Here is a 20813-nt window from a genome sequence, read left to right as displayed (position 1 = left end):
TTAAACATCTTGGGGGGTTGTTTTACTTTTTTTATTTGTGACTTATTTTTTTACTTGTTTTATTTATATATATATAAATATCACTTCTGCATTCACAGCATAGAGGGAGTTCAGCAAGGAGCTGATATCCCTCCCTCTTCCTCCTGACGCCCTCCCGAGCCGATCCCGGGCCGCAGATGGGGTAGCGGATCCCAGGATTGAAGGTGAGGGGTCAGGAGGGGGGCGGTGGCACTCGAGGGGGGGGAAGGTAGACAAAATCGCGCCATACAACTGATCGGCGGCTATAGTGCCGCTGATCGGTTGTATGTGAAACAGCCGTTAATGGCTGTAAAAATGAGCGGGTCTTTCCCCCCTAGCACGCGCGAGTAGGAAAAAAATGCCGTCTGGAGACGGCAACCCGCTGATGCGAGTCCGCCGTCCGTCCGTTTTTTCTTAACGGGCGGACGGCAGGAGGTTAATATATTACATTGTCGTTGTGAGGTTTAGAAACACTTTCATTAACATTATGAGGCATATTTAGAAATCAATGAATCTGAAATTTCCCAAACATTTGCCACAGGTGAATCTTTCTCGTGCATGTGTTTTTAAATGACGGTGATTAATTAATTACCATTGAATGTTTGGTGAAAGTCACTTTCACAGCTCTATAATATATCTGTACAATCAAGGATAAGGGGTAAAACCCTAATGCTGATATTAATTCAAGGCTTTTTCACACCATGTCCAGACCAGAAGAGTTTGTTTCCGGAGCAAAAAATCATCCCAATGTATCCCTATGGTATTTCTGGACTCTGTTCACACCAGCACAGTCCGTTCTGGTCCAGACAAATTTTTTTATCTGGTCTGGAATGCACTAGAACACATGGAAATGCATCAAAAATGCATGCAAACACACTAGAACACACTGGAACACACCTGAAAGCCAATTTTGAGCTTAACTACCTTCTTGGATGTAACTGGGCATGTATACACGTCCTGTCAGTCCCGCCCACTCGTGCGCGCGAGCGGGAAAGACACATAATTTAAAAACCGGCAGCGATGCCTGTTAACATACAAGCGATCCGCCGGCTATGGAGCCGGCGGATCGCTTGTATGGGGTCACGGTATGTGCGCCCCCCCCCCACCCGCAGCTCCCGCTGTCACGCTGATCCCGGGCTCCGCTGTGGCCGGGACCAGCATAGTGGCTCTCTGACAGGGGATTAGAGGGAGGTCGGGTCACGATCTCCCTCCGGTCCCCTATCCGCTGTCAGAATGCGGAAGTGGTGTATATTACATCACTTCCGCATTCTTGTGTCACTCTCCAGCTTCAGATGCTGGAGAGAAACTGATGAAGCAGATCTCTGCTTCATCAGCTTCTTCAGGGGGGTCCTAGGAGACCCCTGATGTCTCCATAAAGAGGACCTGTCACTTCTTTTGCAATCACATATAGGGGTTTCTTAGCCCCCTCTGTGATAGCAATAAAGTTAAGTGGAAACAAAAATAGGAAAAAAATGTAGTTTCCCCAATTTTTTTTAAAGTTACACATAAAAAAGAATTAAAAAAAAACAATTTTTTAAAAAGTCCCCACCCCTACATACACGCATGTAAGCATGCGTCGGGTGAGCATACCTGTGAAAACGACGATTGCGCCTATTACGCCGCACATGTCACATATCGCAGCGAACATCGCAGTGAGAGTAATCATTTTAGGGCCACTAATCACTGATAACACGAAACTGATGAGCTGTAAAAGCTTTTAAAGCGTCGCCTATGGCCAATTGTGAAGAATGTATTGAGAGCGCTACAACTGTATTGAAATACACCGGAGGACTCACATTTCAGAGGTTATCTGCGGGAAGACGTCCGGTTTGGTGTCTGGGTGAATACAGCCCTGGAGGGTCCAGGATTCTGGTGAGTGATCTGCCTCTGTCACCGAGCGCTGCGAGCCTCCATGATGAGTTCCTCGGGGTAATCCTTTTCTCTAAATTTGTTGAGGAGTAGTTGGCTGGATGTCACATAATCGCTGGTTTTGGTACAATTCCTCCTAAGTCTACAAAATTGACTCTTGGGTATATTTTTCTTCCACCTTGGGTGGTGGCAGCTCTTATAGTGAAGGTATGAGTTACCTCCAGTGGGCTTGACATAGTTGTTGGTAACAATGTCAAGCCCGTTAGAGGACAACTTGAGATCAAGAAACACCAGTTTGCTCCTGTTGGATTCAAAAGTGAACGAAAGCCCAAACTGGTGATTATTTGGGACGGTCCCACCGAGTGTGTGCCCGAGTTCCTAGCTCATTGCAACCAAAACCAGTTTGGGCTTTCGTTCACTTTTGAATCCTAACTCCGCCCAGCTGTCATTTTTAAACCCAAGTGTTTCTCCCGCAATCTCCACCTTTTTTGGCCGATCACAGCTTGACAAAGAGGCTCCGCCTCGAAACGCGTAGCTACCGACCCAGTTTGCATCAGTCCTTGATACTCTTTTGACCTCTTCACTACTTCCGCCGCCACCTGCCTCCCGAGCCACCACACGAACCACCGCTCTGCCTCCCGAGCCTACTGACAGGAATAGGCAGGTGGCGGCGGAAGTAGTGAAGAGGTCAAAAGAGTATCAAGGACTGATGCAAACTGGGTCGGTAGCTACGCGTTTCGAGGCGGAGCCTCTTTGTCAAGCTGTGATCGGCCAAAAAAGGTGGAGATTGCGGGAGAAACACTTGGGTTTAAAAATGACAGCTGGGCGGAGTTAGGATTCAAAAGTGAACGAAAGCCCAAACTGGTTTTGGTTGCAATGAGCTAGGAACTCGGGCACACACTCGGTGGGACCGTCCCAAATAATCACCAGTTTGGGCTTTCGTTCACTTTTGAATCCAACAGGAGCAAACTGGTGTTTCTTGATCTCAAGTTGTCCTCTAACGGGCTTGACATTGTTACCAACAACTATGTCAAGCCCACTGGAGGTAACTCATACCTTCACTATAAGAGCTGCCACCACCCAAGGTGGAAGAAAAATATACCCAAGAGTCAATTTTGTAGACTTAGGAGGAATTGTACCAAAACCAGCGATTATGTGACATCCAGCCAACTACTCCTCAACAAATTTAGAGAAAAGGATTACCCCGAGGAACTCATCATGGAGGCTCGCGACGCTCGGTGACAGAGGCAGATCACTCACCAGAATACTGCACCCTCCGGGGCTGTATTCACCCAGACACCAAACCGGACGTCTTCCCGCAGATGACCTCTGAAATGTGAGTCCTCCGGTGTATTTCAATACAGTTGTAGCGCTCTCAATACATTCTTCATTCTGGTGTACCACAGGGCTCCTCTCTCTGTCTCTATAGAGCTCGCACACTGCACCCTCCACTCTTAGATTATTACTAACATCAGTTTGTACTTCTTGGCAGTGTGCTTGATTTTGTCGTTTATATATTTTATGGCCAATTTTGGGTATGCTAGTTTTTTGTGAGTGCGTGCAATTTTTAAGCTTGACATGTTTGGTGTCTATTTACCCGACGTGACCCCGTCTTTTATATTTTACCGAAAAAGTGGGTAATATTAGTTGTTTTATAACATAATGTAAAAAAAAACATCAATGCCTGCATTCCAGTCCAGTGTGATTTGAAAATAGTGCATACAGCATTTTTTCAGATGGCACTGGACCAGAACGCAGCCATTGATCTGCCATGCGTTCTTGTGCGGGGAAATCGTACTATGAGTGGGGGGGCGTGGCTGCGGTGCCATTGACTTCAATGCACCGTCATGCCCCCTCCCCAGAATGCAGGGGGGAGTTTAGTATGCAATACAGTGTATTCAGCAGCTAACCACGCTGGAACACACTAAGGGGTCTATTCACTAAGCTGCCGTAGGCAGCCGAGTGAAAGACCGACCTGAAGTGAAGTGAGTCGAACGCTGTTCGGCTATTCACTTCAGGCTGGTACGGCTGATTTCAGCCGTATATCGGCTGAAATCAGCTGTACATCGGGTGGCTTTACGTGGCTTCAGGTCGGCCGAACATGCTGGTCTTATAGATGCCGAACAGCAGTGAGTGAATAGCCGAATGCTGCTGAGCGGCATTCGGCTCGGCTGTTCTGCCTGGTCCCTCAGAGGGACCGAGCAGAACAGAAAAATAGTTAAAAAAGTACAAAAAAATAAATAGAAAACGATTGTGCGGAGCTAGCAATGACAACTAGCTCCGCCCAGTAGTTTTCTATTGGCCGGCGGTTCTGCTGCCATAAAAAAAAAAACTCTCCCGGGCGCTCTGGGAGTCTCCCGCTCCCGGCCGCCCAGGAGAGAAACACTGATTTATTTTTTTAGAAAAAAATGTTTTTGCCCATTGGAATGCATTGCTAGATTCCTATTGGCTATTTCAATTTGCAATAGCCAATAATAAACTAGCATTGCACCCGCCCTCTGCTGCAGTTCTCCATCAGGTCCATCAGCAGAGGGCGTGTGCAATGCTGGTTTACTACCATTGCTTTCAGCGTGGCTCAGCCGAGCCGAGGCATATGCCTTCGGCTCAACTGAGCCGCTCGGCTAAGTTCGAGAGCTGTACTAGCTATTGTGAATAGCCCGTACAGCAGCCCTTAGGCAGGGGTCCTGGGGCCGAAGCTAGCCGAAGGATCGGCCGAAGCTACGGCTAGATCCTTCGGCTGCTTCGTGAATAGACCCCTAGGTGCAGATTTGTAAAGTGTGGTGAAGGAGAACGGAATAGTGGATTTCAGTGCAGTAGGTGCCAGTGCAACTGTGTGTGTTAGTGCTGTAATGGCAGGTGGGATAGTGTGTGTTGATGTGCAGTGCGCATGTGGGTCCAGCGGTAGAAAGGGAGTAGTGCAGTTGTGTGCAGTGGCAGTAAGTAAAGAAATGTGTGTTGGTTCAGTGCAGTGGCAAAGAGTGTAGTATTGTGGATTGCTGCAATGGCAGCGACTAGGGTAGTTTGCATTGGTGCAGTGCTGTGATGCTGGCCCACCCTATAGCAGCTGAGAGACAGAAGTACACAATTAATATGCGCCATTGACATTTTCTGTCATATAGGTAGTTGGTGTCAACAATGGGGACAAATGAGGTTGTACACCTCAGTGCAGCAGTTAAGAATGAGGTCGTGCTCATCAATTCAGTGGTTTATAATGCGAAAGTGCACATTGGAGCACTGGGTTAATCGCTTAGGTGCAGTGGTGGTAATTGCACAAGTGCGCGTGTCGGTGCACTGGTGGTGAGTGCATTTGTGAATGTTGGTACAGAGGCAGTAAGTGGTATCTCACGTGTTAGTGCACAGCAGTGAGTGGGGTCACAGGCATCAGTGCAGAGGTAGCAAGTGGGATTACACACCTTGGTGCAGGATCAGTAAGTGTTGTCATGCTTGTTGGTGCAGCCACAGTAATTGGGGTCACATGCATAGGTGAAGTAGTGGCTGGGCTGCTGTATTTCTTCTGTTGTCAGTTTCTTCTTCCAGGAGTTGTTTAGGGCTGATTAGGGTTAACTAAGATTTAATAAGGGGCTAAATAGGATAACATTTAATTGAGAATTTTTTTTTTTTTTGGTTGCAAGGTTTCTTAACTGATGTCAGATGCACATCAGAAGTCACACCTTTGATATAAACATAAATGAAATATTAAGAACAATGTAACAATACTTTGTGACTCAATGACACTTGAAGACTATCTGCAAGTGTCATTGCACACAAGAAAGACTGCATTTTAACAGCTGTTCCTGATATGTGATAAATAGCCATTCCCGATGTCATTTTGAGAGCTGTGAATTGGTTGTGGTAGTGAAATGGAAGAGGAGCAGGGTATACGAGATACGTCCTAAAAACTTTGTTGATGTTTTTTAGGGCATATTCTCTATGCCTAATGTCCTCAAGTGATTAAAGTATAAGTTTTAGATATAATAGGGAAAAGTTAGAACCTCTGCCAGGTTCTAATAATGTCTTCACTGTGGAGAGTTCCTCACTTTATCCTTAGACAGGATATAAAGGAAATCTATACAATAAGGGTGCAGACATCAGATTAAACCTGACAGAGTTTTTACGTTTCCCATTTTATCCAGAACTTTAAATATTTGCTAAAGTTGTACTTTTATCTTTTTTATGATTTATCTTTTATTGGGAATAGCATTTCCTGAAAATCTTCTTCCTGCATTTTCCAGCAGAGCAGAAAAACAATTAGTGAAACCTAATTTATGATTCAGATGTGATTACCACTGGGCCACACTACATTGATTTTTCTGGAGCCTGTTTGCATCGTATAACAGCAGAGAAATGTTATCTAACAGAAGGCTTGCAAAAAGGTCAGGCAAGCACAAAATCTGCATATGGCAATATTTACAATAGCCTAAGTAAAAAACAACATTGTGAAATTCAGTGTGAAAATTGTTAAATGAAAACTAAAGAAACCACATGCACATATATTTTCATGACAGGTTGTTAAGCTACGCATTAGATTAAAAATATCCCAAATAAAAGCCAACTGGCTCCCTTCCAAGAATAAATGGAGATGGTCAGGGAAGCAGCTAGGACACGTGATGCCTCTGGCGCAGTAAACTGCTTAGCTGATGCTTTATTTTACTAAGTGGAATATTATCAACTGCATAGACCTCGCTTGTGCTAAACGCTGCCCTTTGAACTACTTATTAGTTTAAAGGGGCTTGGAAAATTGTGTCATTTTAGATTTGATGAAATAAGATTGCATCAAGCAAACATGGTCTAGCTAAGTAATATTTACTGTAGTCTCTGTGAATGTATTCAATTGAGCTGCATACTGATTAGTGTAAGCAGTGCTTGCCTGCCAGGTATCGATAGTGGATATTTGAATATATATTTATAGCTGAACTCCAGGCAGATAAAAATGCGCACATGTAGCTCTGTAATCATGATTACAACCATACATGTATTTTGTAGACAAAAGAGGTGTAAGTACCTGTATTTTACTTGGTATCAGCCTCTTTCAGTCTACTGTGCAGTCTGAATAGCACAGCTTTTAGAGGAGGAGGGAAAATCAGCACAGGCAGCCAGTCAGGTGTGGTATAGTGCAAGGAGCCATGCTAATATAAGGAGAGAACAGAGTGTCAGAGAGATGAGCTCATCAGTGTGCTGCTTCTCCTTTTACTATCTAGCCAGAAGGTGGGAATGATGATGGGCACCTGCAAGTCAAAGTGAAACAGCAGCAGGGAAAGACTATGCCCCCATGCTAGACAGTGCTTTGCTGGGGGGCAGAGCTGTGTAAATCTCAGGACGCGATATACAGAAATACAAATCCTTTGGCATGTAAAACAGTTCCCATATATGTATGTTATCAGTGTATTTAGTTGTTTGCCTGGAGTTCAGCTTTAACCCTTTCGTTGCCACAGGTGTCACAGCCAGCAGCTAGGTATCAGCTTATAATAATATTATTATTCAGACAACTGTGAGCCGTCTACTGGAATTGATTTACAGCCACCTGATTTCCTCCAGGAGACCCACGGCATGCTTGACACTCCCCACCATGTATCCCAGGCTCTACTGCCCCTCCTGCAGGCCCTGGGTGGCAGTGACTGCAGGGGAGGGTGAAAAGCAAACATCCCTTCTTTAATCTCCTCTCCATTGAATTAACCTGAAAGTGATGAGGATTTTGTCACTTCCGAGTTCAGAGCTGTCATTCCCTGGTCACCAGGGATGAAGCTAATCAAACACCATCTGTGGTTGATTAGCTTCATTGGGCTGCCTGTCCAAAAGACCTCTGATATCTCCTTGAAGAGAACCTGAGACCTCCAATGTCCTATCACATATTGTCTAGGTCTTGTTAGCCCCTTATGTGATAGCAATAGTGTTATGTGATAGCAGTTAGAGTTTAAAAACACAAAAAAATGATTAAAGCCTCTGCCCCACGTACACACACATATGAGCATAAATGCATGCGACAAGTGCGCATATGTATGAAAAAGACGATTGCGCCACATGTATTGGGTATTGCCACGCAAGTCAGAGTGAAAGCAACATTTCTAGGGCCATTATTCATGGTTAAATCTAAATATTTCTAGTAGGGATGCACCGATACCGATACTAGTATCGGTGCCGATACTGAGTATTTGGGCGATTACTTGCGCCCGGCTTCCTGATTGGCTGGGAAACTGGCTCAATGCTGATTGACTGGGAAGCTGGTTTCCCAGCCAATCATAATCAAGCCGGCCAAACAACATGGAACAAGAAGCCGGGGAGACATGTCATTACCCTGAGAAGCCGGTTCCATACCAGCGGAAGCATTGGTATTGGTTAGGGATGCTCCGATACCACTTTTTTAAGACCGAGTACGAGTACCGATACTTTTTTTCAAGTACTCGCCGATACCAATTACTGATACTTTTTATTAAAGGGGCAGGTCACATTTTTTCTAGAGCAATACAAAATCATGATTTTAGGTCAGTTTCTGTAACGTACCTCGGCTCCATGCCACGTCCCGTGTGGGTTCCACCATGGAACGCATCAGACGGGGAAGCCGCCGAGGGTTTCCTCCCCCATTAGGGGAAGTGCTATGCGCTCCACGCTGGAACGCGGAAGTGCGCCGCGGCCGCATGACGTCATGGCCGCGGCCTATTTAAACTGGCTGTGTACGCTGTAGGGTGTTCACTATTGGGTTCGCAAGCCCAAACAACCCCAGGAACTTTGCTCCCAGGAATACTGCCTCCACTGTCTCCAAGAGGACGAGCCTAGCACCCTGCAGACCAGTGCATCTAAAAGCGCAAGTACTTCTCAGTGCTCTCTGAGCCATTATATGGGACTTGAGAGATTGTCCTCTATTATATTGGGAGATGTGCATAACTTATGGACTGCCTATGTTATTCTGCATTGAGATCTGCATCTGCTATATCTAGCCTACATAACCTAGACGGACTGTGATATTCATAAGCGTGATAATACCAACTGTCTTAATATATAACCGGAGTTCTATTGGGGTTAGGTATTGCTCAGTGGAACTACTTGCACATCATACATTTAGTACCCAGCTGTCCATTGTGGGGTTACGCCCGAATAACGCTCACGCTTCCTTTTTTTGTTCTTTTGTTGAAACCGGCGAATGATGCAAGAACCCCAAACTCTCTGTCATTGCAAGGGAGTGACGCCTGGGGTTCATTGACTGAGTGCCGTCCAGTAAACCACACCCCGAAACCTCGAATCCGCAGTTGTGATCCTGACCAAGCTACTTAGAACCAGCGGCTGTGACAGTTTCTTAATATTATGAGGAACATGAAATGAACATGAAATGAATATTTATCATGCCATTGCTAACTAAGGCTTGTATCCCCTGTCCATACCTGGCTTTATATTATTAAAAAACTTTATAATAATATAAAGCCAGTTATACAGAATTGGATATAGCTGTGCCACACTATACAGTGTTCTGTAGTCTGGACATGTGCTCATCTATTTTCCCCACTAGGGGCATACAAGCCTTAGTTAGCAATATATACATAGTTATTTCTTTATTTAATGTCTTTAAAAAAATATTATATGCAGTTAAACAGCATTTTGTTGAGGACTTGGAGGAGGAGTTCGCGGCCATCTTGTTTCATTGAATACGCAATGGAGGTCCTGTGTGCTGCGGGTTTCGGATCCTTGAAGATGGCGGACGCGGCACAGGTACTCGTTTTTTGTATCGGAGTATTTGCACGAGTACGAGCAAATGCAAATACTCGGTATAGCCGCCAATACCGATGCTTGTATCGGTATCGGAGCATCCCTAGTATTGGTACTCGGTATCGGCGAGTACCGAAAGCAAAATATCGGTATCTTACTTGATACTGAAAAAACGGTTTTGGTGCATCCCTAATTTCTAGGGCCATTATTCATGGTTAACTCTAAATTCATGACCTGCAGAAGCTTTTAAAGCGTCGCCTAGAGACAAAATTGTGTCCAAAATGTGTAAATTCCCTTGTAAATTAAACAGCATATTTGCATTTAGTAAATCAACCCCACAATCTCTAGCTGTGACTCAGAAAAGAGTGTGTTGGACCTCTGCAGAGAGAATATGCGGTTGATTTTAGACATGTGCACCGGCAAAAAATTAGTTTCATTTCGTTTTGGATTTTGCGTTATTTTGTTTTTCGGGATTCAGGTCCGAAAGTCAATTTGTTCTGGGATCCGGATTTGGACAAATTAATTAGCGGTAGTCTGAATGAATTGTAGTTTCTGTTTCGTGTTTGTTTCGTTGCAGCAAAGAGACATTTACAAAAAAAATTTCAGCCACAAACGTACAGACTACCATTAACTAATTTTGTCCGAAATTTCGGAAAATTCAGATTAGTTTTCAGTCGTCATTTCTGTTATTCGGAAATTGGATACATCCGAATCTCCGAATAACGAAAATTCGTCCGAAAAACAAATTTTTCCAAAAGGAATCGCACATGTCTAGTTGATTTACTAAAGGTAAACACACTGTTCACTTTGCAAGGGAATTCACACTTTGTAGGTGAATTTTCCCTTATATTAGTTAAAGTGACATTAAACCCTCAGATTTGTTAACATAAACCAATACTGTAATGTGTGCCTTACTGTAATCCAAGGTTGTGTCCCTTCTCTTTGCTGCTCTTCCTTTTAAATCTGTATCTGTTCTCATGCTCTGCAGAACTTCTGTTTTGCAGCAGACTGCCTTGTCTCAGGAATGGATACATGGTGTCTGTATATAGGTTTGTATAGGCTTGTAACCTGAGCCAGCACTACAGGAAGAGGCCCTGAGCTGAAAAGGGAAGTTCTCCCCGAGCATGAGAAGACATGAGGATTTAAAAGGAAGAGCAGCAAAGAGAAGGGAAACAACCATGGATTACAGTAAGGCACACATTACAGTATTGGTTTATGTTAACAAATCTGAGGGTTTAATGTCACTTTAATGTGGTGAAGTTTCTCTTTGCAAGGAATGCCCAATCACATGCAAAACGCAATATTTTTGCTTGCACATGATTGGATGATGGAAGTCTACATAACTGCACCTCATTCACGAAATGAAGGAGAAACTTCCACTGCAAAGTGCAAATTACTTTGTGAAGTGAACAGGCTATATACCTTTACTAGCTCAATCCCAATTCATCTACACAGAGAGTAGAGTTCCTTCTCCTTAACCTTCTGCATGGGTACAGATTTTGCAATGAGCACTGGAGCACAATTATTATCAATATAAAAATAAGACACTTAAAAATATGTATTTTTCTGCACTCTCGATTGACCTAATTACTTTTGTATAAAAGTTTAATTTGAATTGAGAGTTAACCTCCAGGCAAGCAGCTAACTAAAGCATAAAAATACATATACAAGGTTTCTTCTGCTTTCACAATGATATATATATATATATTTCTGTCCATCCATTTGTAAGATATATTCATCAGTGCTAGATAGCAGAGCCAAGTTGGTGTTGACCTTTCTCTATTGCAGTTTAGCAATACAGCCTGGTCACCTCTCTGCCCTCAGCCTGTGATTGAATACATATTTTTAAGTGTCTTATTTTTGTATTGAAGGGTCAACAGCAGCGCAGTGATTGGTTCACTCTTGTTTCTTGTCAGCTCCTATGCACTACATAATAATGGATTGGCCCCTAGTGTTGCCCCTTCCTCGCCAAGTCTGAGCACTGCTGTACAGGGGATTACACAAGACTGATACAAAGTCAAAATGTAGATCTTCCTGGAGGTGGGTATTAAGAAATACATTTTGTTTTTACCTTGTCAACACAAAAGATTGCGAAACCTACTGCTACATAATTATAAAACCTAAGCAATCTGACCACAAATAATCACTGGCATCATTTTTTATCACTGATTATGAAGTCTATCCTCGTGTAATCAGTAGCTCTAATCCTAAATTAATTACTAAGCATAACTTATATAATTAAAGTTCAATTCCAACAAAAACTATTATGTTTTAGCTATGAATAGAGTGCAGAAGATGTAGAACCTTTGTCAAGTTTTATTGCTGCTTGTGTCTCCATTGTGAAGATTTCCCCTCACTTCATGTCTATTTTATGTAGATATAACAGGAAGTGAGGGCAAATCTCAATGGAGACATAGACAATATGAAGTTTGGGGAAAGGTTTTTATTGGTGTGTGTGTGTGTGTCCCTCACTGCCCTCACTTTTGTCCCAAATGGCACAAAGACAGCATTTAAAACCCAACAGAGAACTGGGGTATATTTACAAAGAAGTGAATATGACTTTTACTAAACATTCACTGCAGGTGAATTAATTAAAGGTTAAATTGTTTGGTGAAAGGTACATTCACTTCTTTATAAATATACTGCTAACACATACTTGTATTCAAAATTAACAAAAACAAAAATCAAACACAGAGGTAAAGTGACTATAGGTAATGACATACCTCCCATCTGTACCCCATTTGGAACTAAATCCCTCTGTCCCTCTTTCCTCCTCAGTTGTCCCTCTTTTTGGTCTGATGTACAGATATCTATGAAAAGGTACAACCAAAAAGTGTTATTTTGCACTAAAACCTTTATCTTAGCTCCTAATTATCTTGTTTACTATTTGGAAAAGCCAGTATAAAGGAAAAAGTTATAGAGAAAAGCAATTCTGGGTTTAACCAATCATTTTCGGCATATACATTTTTAATGATATGCAAAACTGGAGTCATGGCAGGGGTGTGTCCATTACCTAACTACATTGTATTGGAAGGTGTCCCTCTTTCTTATCTCAGAAGGCTTTGGGTAAGGAAAGGGAAAAAAGTTTGAACACCCACAAACAAATTCTGATAACGGTGTTTCTTGGTTCAAACGCCTGGGGTACATGTCCCGGCAGTGTTTGTCTTTGTACTTGGGAGACAGTATAGTTACAATACAATTAAAGACAAGAGAGTTATCTCTGCTCGTGACAGCTTACAATACAAAAGGAAAGGACAAGTAACACAAAGGTTATAGCTGTGAGGATGAGTTGATGGAGAAAGTAAAAGTTAATTTGTTAGGTAGATTCAGTATAGGCTTCTCTGAAGAGATACGGTGAGTTGCAGGGAGATACGGGGAGTTTTTGGGGATCATCTAAAGGGAAAGAGTAGGAGATAGCCAGACAGATTGGGATAGGGAGTTCTAGAGGATAGGAGAGTCCTGGAAGTGAGCAAGGAAGAAGGTGACAAAGAAGCTAAAGAGCAGAAACCTTGTGAGAAGGTTGGTAATGTAGGTGGGGGCAGAGTTGTGGATGGCTTTGTATGTTGTTGGCTTTGTATTCAATAATCTGAATTTTATTAGTTGGGCAAGCAGTAGCAAGTGGGGGGATTGCAATGAAGGGGCAATAGCTTGTGTAGAGTTAGGTCAACGAAGAGGGAGTTGCAGTAGTTGAGGTGAGAGATAACCTCAGTAGTATGAGGGGAGCGACTGATACAGAGAGAGAGTCTCTCTCTCTCTCTCTCTCTCTCTCTCGCGCTCTCTCGCTCTCTCTCATATATTCATATATTTATATGTAATTCCTAATTAATAGATAATATATGTTTTATATGTACGAGAGGAAGAATGAGCCCAGACAAACTTGAGAAACTCCCGGTGTAGAGGTCGCAGAAAGAAAGTCGGTATGAAGATAGGGAGTGTCTTAAATAGATATAATATCCTAGGGAGGACGTTCATTATGAGAACGGCGTTCCAACCAAATTAAGAATGGGAAAGATTATGCCATTTCGAAAGTTAGCTGAAAAGATCGCGGAAACGGTCGGCGTAATAAGAGTAACTAGATAAGAAATATAGTCCTTGGCCCATTTAAACGGAAAAGCTGACATTAGACCTGGAATTCTATGCAGGGGCAGGGAGATATTATATTGAGCATCGCAGATTTGTGAAAATGTATTTGAAAGCTAGACAACTTAGAGAGAAAATTCCCGAAGGAGATTTGGAAAAATTGTCTTGGGACAAACCGAAGACCAGGAGGTCAGCCGCAAATGCCACAACTTTATGGAGGTCAGTCCCCAAACGAAGACCCTGAATATTGGGAATAGCCCGAATTCTACGTAGGAACGGTTCAGAGAGGAGTAGATGGCATCCAACCAGGCACACATTTTAGTACCAAAGCCCAAGTGATGGAACGTAGCCTTCAGAAAGGCCCAGTCAACTCTATCAAATGCTTTCTCTGCATCCGTAGAGAGCAAAGCCAAGGGAATGCCTTCTGAATGGGCCAGGTGGATAATGTTGAACATCCGGGTGGTATTGTTCTTCGCTTTTCTATCTGGCATGAAGCCCACTTGATCTGGATGGATGACAGTCTGTAAAAGAGGCAGTATTCTAATCACCAGAATCTTGGAAACATTTTTTAGGTCTAGATTGAGGAGGGAAATGGGTCTGTAGTTGGCACAAGCCAATAGATCCTTACACTTCTTAGCAATCACCACGATATGGGCATGCAGAGTGTCTAAATGGAAGAGAGTGCCTATCCAAGATGGAATTAAAAGCCAAAAACAAAGTGAGGAGCCAGGAGAGGAGCATACATTTTATAGTACGTGGCCATATAGCCATCTGGCCCTGGAGACTTACCTGTTTTAAGAGACTTCACCACCATCAGAAACTCATATTCTGTCAGCGGTGCCACCATGGCCGCCACATCATCAGCATCAAGACTAGGGAGACCAGACTTCTCCAAATAGGATTCTATGAAATGTTGCCTAGACTGAGATCCAGAACCACTGGACTGGGCAGGCAGGTTGTACAAAGATTCATAATAAGAGCGGAAACAGTCTGCTATATTGGATGATTTGACCGCCCTGCCACCCCCCTTTCATGATATACAAGGAATGTAAGTCCTGAGGGATTCCTCTCTCAAGGACCTGGCAAGTGATTTCCCAAGTTTATTTCAGAATTCGTAGAATGAACAACGACCCTTCACCAGTTGGAACCTGGCCTTATACATGAGCAAAGAGGAAAGTTCCTCACGTAGGATCCGAAGTTCTGAGGCATGAGATTGGGCAAGAGACCGTTTGTGGAGCACCTCCAGGCGGGAAATCTGGGACAGAAGTTGAGTAGTACGTGCAAGCCTGGAATGTTTGAGATAAGCACCCAGCCGAATAAGATGTCCCCTAAACACACATTTATGGGCTTCCCAAACCACAAGGGGAGATGGTCTAGAGCCCTGATAAGTTGCAAAGTAGGCCTCAATTTCTCCTTGGAGCTCTGAGCGATTAGGAATATACTGCATGCCTAATGCTTTTTAATCACGCTAAGCTTAAAGCATTAATATAAAAGGGAAAAAACAACATTTAATAGTAAAAGCAGCTAGATATGAATCAGTTGTTGCAGAAAGATATTACTCCTTAAAAGGATTTTGGGGAGTACAAATCTGGGAATAAATGTACCCCAGTACTGTCATTCAAATAAGCCAAACATAGTTTATTAAATTAAATGTAAACCTAAACCATTAAAATCTCATACGCTTTAACAGTTGGTCATACTGATATAAAGGTCCTTATTTGGGCACTTTGTGTTATGGGGTGACAATACTCTGCCTGTCTCCCACAATCTCCTGTCTATAAATTACCCTGTCACATGCCTTCCAAAAGGAAAAAAATAAGTTCCTGTGCTGATGCACATTACCCATGAATATTATAGTGTGTTTACAAAAAAAGGCAGTTAAAAAATTGCAGCTAGCAACAATTAGGAAATATGCCTGTGAAAAAAACGCATCCAGTTGTTTATTAGTTATGTGCAAAGGAATCTCCTATGTCTGCAGTGCATGTGGACATGAACAGGCTGTGAAAAAAACAAATTCCTGCCAGCAAAAAATTGAGAATTTTTTTTGCAATCAGCAAAAAAAAGGAAATATGCCCTTTTAAAAATACATATTCAGCCTGTTATGACTGTAGGCAGTGCATGAGGAGAGGGAAGAAGTTGAAGGACACACATAACCACTCAGCAACCCACCCACCCACAAATTCCTCAAGATACACAGCATTTGCTACCTAAAGGACATTCAGTGAAGGGTTTACATTTACTTTAGGAGACCAGTGCGTACAAGCCATACACTAATCTTTGCCTATGCACTTTATCAGTGGCACTCCTCATGATTTCCCTATCACAGCTAAGCACATTGTCAATAGGTCTGCTGGGAACCCTGCTCTTAAAGTAAGAAAGCCCCCATTTTTAGCGATTCTAAGAGCTAGGTCCAGATGCCAGAAAGTTCATTATTGGTAGTTGGATGCTATGGCAGGGAACCGCCACATTTGTTCGCCGTTTCCACAAACTGCAAACAGGTTGGGTTTGCATGAACCCAATGGCAACCCCCGAATTCAAAGCTCATCCCATCCGACCACACAGATTAGCCTTTCCCCCAGTGAGATTCTACCTCCAGTAAACACATATCTGTCTTCCCCCCAGGCATTGCTAGCATTTTGAAACACCTGGGGTAGAGAGAGCAACGGATATGATGGTGGGCAGTATATGCAGGAGAGGAGTATGGAGAGTATATGTAGGAAAGGCATTTAGATGATATGACAGTGGGCAATATGTCCTGGAGAGGAGTGCAGAGGGTATGATAGTGGACAGTATGTGCTGTATAGAAGGGCAGAGCATATCACAGGAGGCAGTATGTGCAGGAAAGCAGTGTAGAGCTTATGAAAGTGGGTAGTATATGCAGGAGAGGAGTGCAGAGGGTATGATAGTGGGCAGTATGTGCAGGAGAGAAAGGCAGGAACAACACAGGCAATATGCACAGGAGGTACTTTGTGTGTTACTTACTCTTGACCCCTGCACTCTGCATGTTACTTACTTCTAACCCTTGCACTTTCTGTGTTACTTACTCTTGACCCCTGCACTCTGCATGTTACTTACTTCTAACCCATGCACTTTGTGAGTTACTTATTCTTGACCCCTGCACCCCTGTGCATTACATATTACTGATTCTTGCACTCTGTGCATTACTCTTGGCCCTTACCCTCTGTGTGTTACTCACTCCTGACCCTTGCACTCTGTGCATTACTTACTGTTGACTCCTGCACTGTGTGTTATGTACTCCTGACCCTTACACTATGTGCATTACTTACTGTTACATAGTTACATAGTATTTGAGGTTGAATAAAGACATTATTAATTTTTGGGGTTCTTTTTACTATCTGCGGCGATATGCTTTTGTAAATACTCAGTTTTAGCTGCCCGGATTTCTAGTTTGCATTTTTTGTTACATTCTTTGTAGTTAAGGAACGCCAATGCCGTCCCCTCCGTCTTATATTTTATAAATGCCGCTCTCTTGTCCTTGACGTGTTGTTTTACAGTTTTATTAAACCATATTGGTTTAGTCTTTGATCTTTTATTTTTGCTCCCTAAAGGTATACACTTTGAAGTAGCAGTATGTACTGTGTTTTTAAAACAATCCCACATCTGGTCTGTGTTTAGGTTTTGAAATAAGTTTTCCCATTTTATTTCCCCCACTAGGTTGCGCAGCTTCTCAAAGTTGGCCCTTCTGAAGTTTAGGGTTCTAGTCCTTCCAGTATACTTCCCTTTTCTGTGTTCAATATTAAAAGTAATCACATTGTGATCACTATTACCCAATGACTCCCCAATTACAATATCCTCCTTTGCTGATCCAGAATAGAATAGGTTCAGGTTTTATTTAAACATACCCCTTTAAGCCTCTCCCCATGCAATTTTACCAGGCCTAACATTTGCCACACTGCAGTGTCCACACTCCTCTTTTGTGCATATTGCCTGCTGTTATGCCACCTGCCTTTCTCTCCAGCACATACTGCCCACTATCATACCCTCTGCACTGCTCTCCTTCACATACTGTTTGCTATCATACCCTCTCCAATCCTCTTTAGCACATACTGCCCACCGTCATACCCTTTACACTCCTCTCCTGCACAGCTGTCATCTGTCATATCCTCCCCATTCCTCTCCATCCTGAATATATAGGACAATTGAAACTAAAAATGTGCAAGAGCTACTAATTTCACTGATAACTTTGATTGTAAGAGCCATGTGTAAAAATAAGAAATAGATTTGTTTTCTTAATTTAATTGAGAGCTCTAGTAGTACATTACCTGAAGCTTCCTTCTAATTACAGTCAGGAAATCAGCTTTTTGTTTGCAAAATATAATTTATCATTATTCCACCTCATTTTAAATATATTCTGATCTGATTATTATTTAATGTACCACATTGCATAATATGTTGGTACTTTATAATAGATAATAATGGTCTGTAAGTTTCTGTTTCTTTTCATAATAATGAAACCTCCTTTAAATAAAACCAGCTTGTGAACTACATTATGAGACTCATTTATAACACGTTCACCCAGCATATAGCTAAATGGACTCCATCTAGTGGCAGTAATGTGCTGCGAACGTCCTCCACCCAGCATTTTAAATCAGCCCCCAAATGATAAGTGATTTGTTACAATGGATCATGTAGTGATATAGCTCTTTGCATTAAATCAGATATAGAAGACAATGCAATATGGTCCTGTTCTAAGTAACTGCTCCTGTGATAATACAAATGTATGTTTATAATGTGAACAATGAGCTTACCTGCCTTGCTTGTGTGTTTCTTCAGGTATTTCTCTCCTTTGTCTCTGTGGTCTGCTGTAATGAAAATACAAGGCAAACATTTAACATCTTCTATATATAGAAAACGCATAATGTTTTATTTTCCTAAACAATCTCCATACTGTAAATACTGACCCGGGCCATACAATGGTCGAGATTCAGCCAAATCCGGCAGCAAGCCCCTCGAGATCCACAAAAGTCAATTTTTCAAGCAACTTTTGCTGAAATTTCTCGACTGAACAGTGACTGCAGCCAATCAGCTGCAGTCAGTGTTCCGGTATTCTGATAGCAGCATACCCACGGCTGTCAGAATACAATAGCCTTTTGGGGGAGATTCCCTCACCCATGCTGTTTAGTGTAGACGGGGGAATCAAGCTTTTTTTTCCTCGTTCAGCCATTATGATCAATGTACGGCCAGAACCTGCACTTGTATTGCTAGCATTACACTTTAATAACTTAATAATATTAAATATTATTAATTTAATAATATTACTTTAAAGGGCACACCCCTCATTGCCTAAGGCTGGGTTCACACCATTTTCTGGACCAGATCTGGAACATAGTGCATTGCAATTTTACTGCGATTGGAAATGTAAAAAAATTAATGTTTTCGCTTAAAATGGTCTTATAACTGCCCGAATTTGGTTGAACGGGCAGACTAAAAAACTTTGTTCGAAATGGACGAAAATCGATGGAAGTGGCATTTTCGTACCACAAAAATCTCAACATGAACACTGCACATGTGCAAACAAAAATCTGTTCTGTCGATCAACGAAATGTTGCCAGTTAGTATTGCTGATGAACGATTATCGAAATCTACATTGGTCTGTGCATGATGGGGTATTTGTGCAGAAATTGAATGAGGGTGCGATGACGGGACAAAGCAAATTGAACGCTAATTGTAAGGCATATGGTCACCTTTATAATATAATATTTGCTACTTTTGTAAGTGTCCAATAACGGTTCATTTACATGTGCGTATTACAGCGCATGTGTTTTCCTTCATTGACAGACAGTGTATTAGGCAGCCCATTCATTTTGAATTTACTTCCAATGCGCCTCAACTTATAAAAAATAGCAGCTTGTTTTTTTTTACATGTCTGTTGGTCTTTAATAAAAAGAATAAAGAATAAATCACTTCAAAGCTGAAAAAAAAAATAGCAATTACCCTCAATGTTTTACAACATATCACAATGCACAGAGTATTTTTAATGGTGTGTTGTGGTGTGGTAGAGCACACTGTGGTAGAGAATGAATTGCAGTGCACTGATACAACTATTATCTAGTGTTGTGATGCGATGTGGTGTGAATGAGTCATTATTCAAGGTTGCTGCGGTAAAGGACATTGAAAGGTTGTGAGTTTTAAGGTGCCCATACACCTTACAATTATCTGCAGATTTTCTTTGGTCAGATGGAAAAAGTGCAACAGATTGGCCCAGGATCCACACAGTTAAGTGTAGATGGAGGAATCTGTTGCACCTTTTCCATCTGACCACAGAAAATCTGCAGATAATTGTAAGGTGTATGGGCAGCTTTACTCAAATACAAATATCAGTATAATATCTCTTCTCAAAGCAGCAAATAGTCTTACAGTGTATTTTCAATATTTATGGTACCTATATAAATTGTATTTCCACCTTCGATCACAATGCTTAGTTATTCATTATCGGTATATAAGACAGAGTAGTGAAAATAATAGACCTTCTAGTTTGGGTTTTAGTTTAATTATAGTGCTGCTGCTGTGCGTGTGTGTGTGTGTGTGTGTTGAAGTGTCCTTATGTTGCCCAGACCAGACACTTGATGGTTATCTGCAAGAAGAAAGAAATACGGGGTACATGCCCTTCATCTTAAAATACTGTGTCTTCTATGAAGTCTTCAACATTACAACAAAGCAGAAATTCCACACATTGCTGCCAATTGTTTTGTGCACAAAGATTGTTGTAAAAAGTGATGTGTGGATAAAATGGTGGTCAACTAAGAAAGATTTTTTTTCCTGTTTAATTGGAGTGTCAATAAGGACTATTGTACGTGGACATTTGAGGTGTGTTTACCATGGGCTATATTCATTAGAAGGATGAGTTGTTTTATTACCACTACTAATTTTATCTCAGGATTTTCAATTTACAAGCATACATGTCACCAAGATATGCAATCTTTTTTTCCACATAAATTAAACATTTAATTTAATTTATTTCCTCATTCATTGTTATTTTATCTCCACCTGAAGAGGCTCCTATTCATGTTTTTCTCAGTGATAACAGGTGTGTTAATCTTTGTGAATTGACTTTTACATTTATTTTATCATAACGACCAATAAAGGAATACTGGCAATATTATAAAAGCACTACTAGTGGTTAAATACCA

General features: G+C 42.0%; 1 protein-coding gene across 1 annotated transcript in view; it reads right to left on the bottom strand.

The window, feature by feature from the left end:
- Nucleotides 1-20813, bottom strand: part of LOC108785305 (gamma-aminobutyric acid receptor subunit rho-1-like) — a 60031-nt gene that overhangs the window by 29023 nt on the left and 10195 nt on the right. The window contains exon 2 of the mRNA XM_018554349.1: nt 18432-18485. Coding sequence (XP_018409851.1) covers nt 18432-18485 — 54 coding nt within the window. The remainder of the gene's footprint in view (nt 1-18431; nt 18486-20813) is intronic.

This window comes from Nanorana parkeri, unplaced genomic scaffold (assembly GCF_000935625.1).
Source record: "Nanorana parkeri isolate BGI_ZX_2015 unplaced genomic scaffold, ASM93562v1 scaffold154, whole genome shotgun sequence".
NCBI classification, from domain to species: domain Eukaryota; kingdom Metazoa; phylum Chordata; class Amphibia; order Anura; family Dicroglossidae; genus Nanorana; species Nanorana parkeri.
The sequence above is the reverse complement of the archived record's forward strand: the minus strand, read 5'-3'. Positions and strand labels throughout refer to the sequence as shown.